Source organism: Enoplosus armatus, chromosome 2, assembly GCF_043641665.1.
Source record: "Enoplosus armatus isolate fEnoArm2 chromosome 2, fEnoArm2.hap1, whole genome shotgun sequence".
NCBI lineage: Eukaryota > Metazoa > Chordata > Actinopteri > Centrarchiformes > Enoplosidae > Enoplosus > Enoplosus armatus.
The window spans coordinates 25249964-25258947 of record NC_092181.1 but is presented as its reverse complement, the minus strand read 5'-3'; the positions used below and the strand labels follow the sequence as shown (position 1 = coordinate 25258947).

The 8984-nt window shown below is 43.1% G+C and overlaps 1 protein-coding gene across 1 annotated transcript in view; it reads right to left on the bottom strand.

Annotated features, from left to right (window-relative positions):
• Positions 1-1494: 1494 nt before the first annotated feature.
• LOC139300060 (voltage-dependent T-type calcium channel subunit alpha-1I-like) overlaps positions 1495-8984 on the bottom strand; it is a 144763-nt gene continuing 137273 nt past the window's right edge. Inside the window, exons 34-37 of the mRNA XM_070923041.1 lie at positions 7368-7502; positions 5597-5771; positions 3686-3900; positions 1495-2163 (exon numbers count right to left, since the gene is read on the bottom strand). Of these exons, the coding sequence (XP_070779142.1) occupies positions 1495-2163; positions 3686-3900; positions 5597-5771; positions 7368-7502 (1194 nt within the window). The remainder of the gene's footprint in view (positions 2164-3685; positions 3901-5596; positions 5772-7367; positions 7503-8984) is intronic.

Sequence of the window (8984 nt, the reverse complement as noted above, 5' to 3'; positions counted from 1 at the left end):
TGTGAGTCGTTGAGTGTATTAGCTCTCAGTTTGCAGGCTAAGCTACATACGATCAGACAACAACAACTGTCTGCAGCAGACATTGTTAGTGTGTTGCACAGAGGGAGGACCTGGAGAACTCAGGGAAAACCAGATGACATCAAACGGTCTTACATATCACATTGAAATGTTTTTACAATGCTTCGTTTACCCCCTGCCTTACAAAGTGTATTTTTGACCTGTAGGAATCCCGTTTCACATATAAGTAGAGGGTGCAGGTGCTGAGGAAGTCTTTTGATGTGTTGGGTATGATAACCTGATTTTAAATTCTTAAATCTGTTGAATACAGCTTTTAGGAAATTTTAAATGTTTCTGAGAAATTCAACCAACAGTTTTACAAGTCAATGTTCATTTCAGTGACACATTTTCTTATAGGTTTATATTATTAGCATCAGAAAAGTCTTTGAAAGTAATGGATGTATCTTACTTAGATACTTTTATACAGTATGTTAGGTAGCAAAAGATTATTTGCCAATAGCTTTGGGCCCAGGTCTGCACTCAATACATTTTAGCCCTTTCATGGGTATGTAGAAAGCACAAAGCCAACGCTTCCACTAACAACCCACATGTATTCTCAGCAGCAGTCACACATTCATTCTTCTATTCAAAGAGGCCCTTCGTCAATTTTCAGACTAGCCAGGCTCCTTGCTTGTCGTGGTCTCCCTCTCCCTCACAAACGGAGACAGATGTGTCTACATTCACACAACTTCAATACACTGAAGTTGAAAAAGAACACAAAATATACAGCCATTCAATTTTCTGTTACCCACCGAATCTGCTAAAGAGGAAAAAGGGTTGGTCGATGCTACTGTTAGCGATGGTTATTACAAAAAAAAAAAACAACCCTGTACAAAATTCAGTTCTTCCTCAAAAGAGGCTTCAGAGTTTGCCATCTGTCCAATGTTGATGACACTGTTTTTGCACAAAGGTTGAGGGCACGTTGGGTCAAGCAAGTTCTGTTTGTGAAATTGAATTTTTTAGCAGTTTCATTTAAATAACATCACCTTAATAATGTTCATCAATCACTGTAATTTCTGTCATTTTCAGGCCTGTCTCTCTAATGGCTATCCAAATATTCTGTATTTCTGGATGGCTCAAATATAAAGCCCAGGCTGAAGGCTGAATCCTGGTTATGCTAAAAGGCTAAGCCCCTTGTCATTACGGTTAAGTCCTTTCGGAAAGCAACCACATACACTGTGGAAAAGAAAGGACGTCAAAACTCAGAAGCAACTGTAATCTTTTGAGAAATGACTGATCCCAAGCAGCCAGATCCGACGTGGAAAGAGAGAGAGAGAGAGAGAGAGAGAGAGAGAGAACAGACGGTTCAAAGACGAGAGAGAATTTCAGAATCGGGTTCACAGGACACGTACTGTATTAAAAGTCTCTCCCTGTTCTGTTCAAGGTCACGAAATGCAAACGGTTAAAGAGTTCCACTACAGAGAGGCAGCAAGTGTTTCATCTATTTCTCCTGGAGCTTGTGTCTGTGGGCCGGCTGCTGCTTTTCATGCTGAAGCCTGTGATGTCACTGTCCTCCTCCTCACCTCTCGCCCTTCCCTCCGTCCAAGGGTTGGACAAGTAACCATGGGCATCTATGCCGTAGAAGTGGCGTCCATCTTTACTTCGGGCAGATAGATTGGTTTGGTCCAGTGAGCCTGTGCTGTTACATTTCTTCACCAGCGGGGGTGCCAGAGAGCCCGGAGTGAGCAGCGACGTCAGTGAGAGGCTGTTCAGTGTTTCTGACAAGTGTTCGCTGTTGAGGGTCTGGCGGCAGCCATCCCCACCCGCCCCCGTGCCCACGTCCTCGTCTGAAGGGTCCATGGAGTCCTGCCGGGGGCAGCCGGGGCTGGTGCTGCCGCCACCGCAGCTGCTCTGGCTCCTCTGGTGCCCCCTGGTGGCTTGAAGGGTTACAGTAGTACTGCGTCTCTTTAGTAAAGGGTGGCCCTTGTCTCCCGTGGCCAGTCCCTGGGGGTGTAAGGGGTGGCTGGGGAGGGGGCAGAGGAGAGGCATGGGAAGGTCCAGATCCCGAGGAGGGGAGACGCTGAAGCTGAGCCCTTCCTCTAGAGTGGTCTGCAGGCTGCCCTCTGAACTGCCTGTGGCCAGGGAGGAGTCACTGTGGGACGGGTGCTGCACACAGAGGAGGAAGGTAGGGAAAGAAAATGAAAGGAAGCAATTAGTCTTTAGTGGGCAAAAGATCACTGGTGGTTTGCCAGACCTTTTAACTAAGATTAGGATTAATCGTAGTTCAGATAAACTTTGTTTTTAAATGAAATCCTGGTTTAGTTGAATTCATTTAAATAACCAAAGTTCTGTATTAGCTTAAACCCCCTTGAAATACATTAAGACAAATGATGTTAACTTCCCTTCAAGGCTGTGCACACCCACACAGGTGCTTTCCCTTATTTTGGCTGATAAGACTTCTGCTAGGGTTGAGATGGACGGAGATATGCTGGTCACCAAACTCAGCGTACCAATTAGGATGATGTGTCAGGTCCTGCCTTAACAGGAGAGTGACGGAGATGCCAGTCGAACGTGGTCTGTGTTTGCCCATATAGCATTTGTTTAACTGAAAGTGTTACATGAGCGGGAGGGTGTTAGTCATTATACCTAATCCTGGCACTGTGACTTCCATGCTCTCAGTATACAAGACCACAGGGGAGAGTAAGAGATTATGAAAAAGGACAGAGAGAAGAGGCGTACAGAGAAAGACGTAAAGAGGATGAAGGAAATACAAGAAAAAGGACAGGAGAGAATGTGAAAAGTGGGAGCCAAGAACAACGGTGTGCACAGAGTCGGTATCAGGCTCAGGGCTGGCCAGGCTAATTAGCTGAGTGCCGCAGAGCATTACTGTAGCAGCTGAGGATCACAGAGGCACTCAGGCACGAACTAAACAAACCAAACAGGTAGAGGAGAAAGAAAGAAAAATCTGTCTCCATGGTTACACAGGAACTAAAATAGGGGCCTTTTCATTCTCGTTTGTTTCATGCAGGAGCCAACAGAGGGGAGGTGTTCGATTCAATACGAATGAGATCCTAGCTTTAATTATAACTGAATAATTTCTCCGGGGTTTCACACTACAGTAGGACATCAGTGGGGGGGGGGGTCATGTGTATGTTCACAGTTTGGTAATACAACGCTCAGTTCGGATTAGCTATGGAAGCCATTCTCAAGTCCTCAGTTTCTGAATGATAGACCACACAACAAGTTGCTGTTCCACATCCAATGATATCACTCCGCAGACCCGTGTTTAGCTCTAATCAAATTAACTGTTGCCACCGATGCTGCAGCTCAGGTACTGCAGACAGACTTGTTATCAAATCATTTTCAATCAATATGTTTGTCAATGATTAGTATCTTTATTAGTGTGTGGCCATATATTAAGGCGTGTTACAGTATCAAGCCTCCAGATCACCGTATTTGGGCTCACAAGCTCATTTTACATTATACCTCATTTGGCAAATCCCATCTGACTGCCTGAAGTGTTTTTGATGCATGACAACTTTGGTTCACTGAACGTCCTCTTAGGAATTATGTGTTTACACTTTTCCATCGTGTCTCTGATGTGTTGCGCAGAGATACTGGTGTCAGATCCTTATTTGTCTATCCATCCGTCCAGACACGCATGAATCCGTTCATCTGTCCATAATACCTGCGAGCTCAGGGGCCTGCTGTTGGCTCCGGGTGAGCGGAGGGAGGCCCAGGACGCTGGGGAGGCCAACCTGGACGGCCCTCTGTCTCCTGGGCTAACACCGTTCCCAGGACTGCCTGGATGAGCCGCGGCAGCTGGGTGGAAGAAGTCTGCTGGTAGATGGAAGACGGGTGAAGACCCGCCACCACCTCCACTGCAACTTCCTCCATCGCCATCTGAAAAGAGAAGGTTATAGTTTCATACAGTGTATGACAGAGTATTTTGTTACCTAACAATCAATCAAGACTACTTTGTTTCCTGTGGGGAGTTCTGTTCAGACAAAGGTTGAGTCCTGGGCCTCATCATCCGCAAACATGAAGTTGGTTTGTACTGCTACGCAGATAACACACAACTCTATCTCTGCTTCACCTGATGATATGCTATCTTATAAGTTGCATTTCAGAAACTAGTGATTGGATGGCTTAAAATTTTCTTCAGTAAAATAAGGACAAAACAGAACATTTCATCGGGAGCAGGTCAAAAGGGAGAACCTCATTTCACCTTAGTGCAAATTTATCTGTGGCTAAGAATCTGAGGATGCCCAATATCTACACGACACTTTGTGTTAATCTCAAAATTGTCTTGTTTTACACAAGAAATAATGAGATCAAGTGGTGAATTTTTTTAAATAAGACCTCTAACCAAACTAACCAAATGATTACTTAGAATATCAAAAGAAAACTCACTACTTGTATAATTAATGGGAGATAAATCAAACGTGCTAACCTAAACTATTACTTTACAGACATAAAAGGTGCTAGCAATTATTTCCTCCCCCAAACTGATAGCATTTAGTGAAATTAAATAATCAAATAATAGTTTGATCTTTTAAATAGTTCTCTGAGATAAAGAGTAAAATAATATTTTTTTTGGTGGCAGTAAACATATCATGTAAACAACTACCCCATGTCTTCAGTGACACTGTGTCTACAACAGTGTGTGATGCTGTGTGCTGTTGAACAGTGAATTGAATTTGCCTTGTATCGCTCCATCTGTTCCAGTGATGACAGTCATGTTACGGGGGGGGGCGATGAGCCATCAACATACCATAACATGTCATTCATCAACATCTCTTTGTCTGTGTCACCACTGGCCTCCTCCCTCACTGCTTTAATCGCGGTGGAAGTCAATCAACTGTGTGGAATGTGAGACACGTCCTCTGTGTCGGCGCCACAGACGTTCAGAAAAAGCCTCCTCTTATTTAAACGATACTATCAATGTCGCGTCAAAGTCAGGGCTTAATGAAATCGAGGTGGTTAAATACCAGTGAGGGTCACAAAGAACACTGATAAGGATAACAAGGAGCGCTGATGAAAGGTAACCCTGAGAGGGATTATTTTAATATGATTGGGTGATGTGAAATATTCAATGGAAACTGCCGTTTGCTGCCGTTATATGAAAACGATCTACAAAAAGCAGGTTTTACTGAAGGAAAAATTCTCATTTACACTTTTATTATTGAAATGATATAATGGGAAACTATATCGTAGGACAAAAGCTTGAGAGTCACTAATAATAACAAACTCAAGAAAAGGTAAAACGCCAAAAAGGCAACTATATTGTTTTTTTGTGATTTAAAGTGACATGAACTGCACATATTATTGTATACAAAATGTGTTCAAGTTGTTATATCAAACCAACCTTTTCTTGATGAAGAAAAAAAGTAAAGAAACACTTTCTTTTACAAATGTTTACATTCAGTGTTTCTTACCAAATCGCATTGTGAGTCTGCTTGAAAACTATATTTTGAAGCCTGCATGTTTGCTCATTAGCACTTTTACTTTCCTGCCGATGGATGGCAGTACTAACTAAATACAGTATCTTACATGCTGTACTACCATCATGTGTACTTCTACCTACCTGTGCTGGTACCTGTGCAATGTGCCGGACTTGGCTGCTCCAGCGAGGGAGCACTGAGCTGAGGATGGACGCCCACCTCAAACAACTCCTGGACCCGCTCCTCGCTTCCTGAGCTGGAGGGACGAAGCCCTCTGTAGCCCCCCTGGGTGGGCAACTCCTCCGAACTATGGGAGTCACTGCTGCCCCTCTGAGAGCGTGATGCATGATGGGTAAAGGAATTGAGAGAGGGGCGAGTGAAAGAGAAGGAGAGATGAGACCAAGAGATGCGGAGAGAATAAGCATGATATCCAGGTGCACTGATGTTCGCTGGAGCGAGAAAGATATCAAACTGAAGCCTTTCATTTCCCCTTGTCATAATGGAAATCTGAGTACAATTTATTTCCAATTTCAAAAAGCTCCCTTTTCATGTCCCTTCCTTTATCCATCTATACAAGTCTGATTAAAACTGGCTGTGGTAAAAAGAAAGTAACGGCAGGCTTCAAAGCTTCAAATTGCTCAGCTGTTGTTGTTGGTTGTAAACTGGATCAAATGAACTGGTCTTCAATGACGCGCTGATGAAACAGGCCAGGTGGAACCACTGGGAGTGTTCATGGGAAGATGGAGATATGAAAGACGCACTTACTTACACACACACACACACACACACACACACACACACGTATCCCAGCATGCCCATATCAAGAGCACAGAGGGAGGCAGGTGTTTTAATCAGGCAGTAAAGCATGTAAATAGTAATTAATGATGATTAGCAGGATTGAAGGGGTGTGATGACATGTGCTGTGACACCCCAAAGCCCCAAAGACATGTGTACCTGTGTGTGTGTGTGTGTGTGTGTGTGTGTGTGTGTTTGAATGAAGTGATTGGTTTAAATAAAACTGCTTACTGAAATGTTCATTGGTGGATATGAGTTCAGTACATGCAGGCCCACACATAAGGTTTGCTTCCCTGTACATACACTGGGCTGGGCAATACAGCAGTATTAGTGCACATACTGTATATATATACCATATACACCTTAAGTATGTGGATATCTGAACATTAGACCTGTATATAGTTGTTAAACATCTCATTTCAACACTAGAAGCATTAATATGCTGCTGCTGTATAACAGCCTCCACTCTTCTGGTTTCAGGCTTTCCACACGATTTTGGACCCTGGCTGCAGGAATCTGCTCCCATTCAGCCGCAGGAGCATTAGTGAGGAACAACACTGATGGTGGAAGATAAGGTCTGGCTCACACTACAGGTGTGGGATGGGGCTGAGGTCAGAGCTCAGTGCTCAGTGCAGGCCAGTCAAGATCTCCCACACCAAACTGGGAAAACCATTTCTTTGTGGAGCTGGCAGGAAAAGGCCACGAGGCTGGGAGCACAAAATTGTCTAAAATATCATTGTATGGTGTAGCATTAAGATTCTTCTTCAGTGGAAGCGAGGGGTCTTGTCCAAACCATAAATACAGCCCCAGACTAAAAGTACATGGAAGTATGTAGACAGGCATACCCATATACTTTTGGCCATATGGCAAAATGCATGCAAAGTCAAATAGAGAATAATAGAACTGATGTTAAACTGCGTTGCACTGTTTGTGCATGGCAAACAAAACTCTTCACATGTTAATCTAAACTTAAACAACTAATTGTACAGTCTGCTCAATTATTATCAATTTGGGCAATGGCTTTTTGTAAAACAATAACACAATTTGTTCAAGATCTGAAGTGTGATATGAACCTGAATATAAGTTTACGTGTCTTTCCGTATGTGTGTGTGTGTGTGTGTGTGTGAGTACCTTGCTGTCTTGTACCAGCAGCTGGTAGCTGCTGTGTTCGTCCAGGCTGAGGTCATCAGGCAGCGCCAGAGACGATGACTTGTCCGACAGCTGCTCTGACATCAGAGATGCCTGCTCCACCTCCGCCAGCTGGATCTGTCAGACAAACACACACAGTAACCAGTAAGCTGCGTCTGCATATGAAGTCAACAGGTAGTGATGTCACCACACCGGTGTTTGAGATGTCCAAACGAAAGCCAGATGCAAATCATTCGATTTAGTAAATGAGTAAATTGTTTATTAATTTAAGTCAATGCACAACATCAAAGTTTGTCTCGTGAAGAATGACAGACAAAAGCTTCTGTTACAAAATGCCACATAAACCACCAAAAGTTAAATGATTGCTGGTATGGAAATGTCATGTTTGAAAGGTGTGACTTTTGCTAAAATCTTGCTTAGAATATATATTTATGTTGTATTGCCTGATCAATGTCAATGTTCTATAAATCTGTAAAATCATACTCCCATCCTAATAAACCAGCACTGATTACCACACGGAGGAAATGGAAGTTTCTAAAATGGATACGTGGTGGTTCCAAGATAACTTCATTGTGGGGAGAGAAGATCAAATTAATGTCAAGTACAGCTTTAATAATCAGGGTCGAGGAAAAAGAACAAAGAAGAAAACAGAAGGTAGGAGAGGAGGTGAGAGGAGAATAAAGATGAACGTGTAAGAGGGCCACATTTGCATTCCAGTCAACCACCATGCGAGTCAATACCTTTTATTTGCACAGTAAATGTCCCGCTATAGAGATCCTGGGTGAAGCCCTGATTATATGTACGTAGCTAGTAATTTAATGCCAGAAGCACAAGAGCTACACAGCCAGGTCACACTTCTACGCATGCATCCTTGTATATAAAACACATCGACAGTAAGTAGGTGTGACTCATACAGTGACACACACACACACAGGTTCATATATGCAATCACCTCTGCTCTGAGCTGAAATTGGTTTTAGTTCTTATGTGTGACTAATGTTTTCACGTGTCTGTGTGCGCCATGAGCGAATGCACCTGGTGAGCAACCAGGTTTAGAGTGTAAATCATTTGGTGGTGAAATGTGCGGTTGGACCTTTGAGAGAGACACTGCATGAGTGTACATGGCAGAGAAAACGTCTGCACATCCGAAATGAAAATGGTGCGATTTTTTGACAGCTAAGCCCTTCGATATTGGATATTTCTATATTTATACCAAATAAAATCTGGGTATTAGCTGTATCTGATTTTATTTTGAGTTAAATGAAATTGCGCAAAACAGGATGATCAGATTATAAAAACAGCATTTGAAGCGCACACGTCATGAAGCCTTACTTCTTTCGATACCTTTGAGGGATAAAAAGTTCAGCACCTTTCACTCAATGCTGTCATGATCGACACGTTTGTGGAGGAGGGTGTCACACACATACTGCACAGTGTCATTGAAAGCAAGGACGCCGCGCACAGAAATGTTTTTTTTTTTCCAATTTACTCCAAAAGCACAGCGATGCCACAGCTATGAAAATACTATTATGATGTATGTAGTGTCTTGATTGCAATGCAGCTCTGATCTGCATATCTATTACAAGGATACACAAGCGA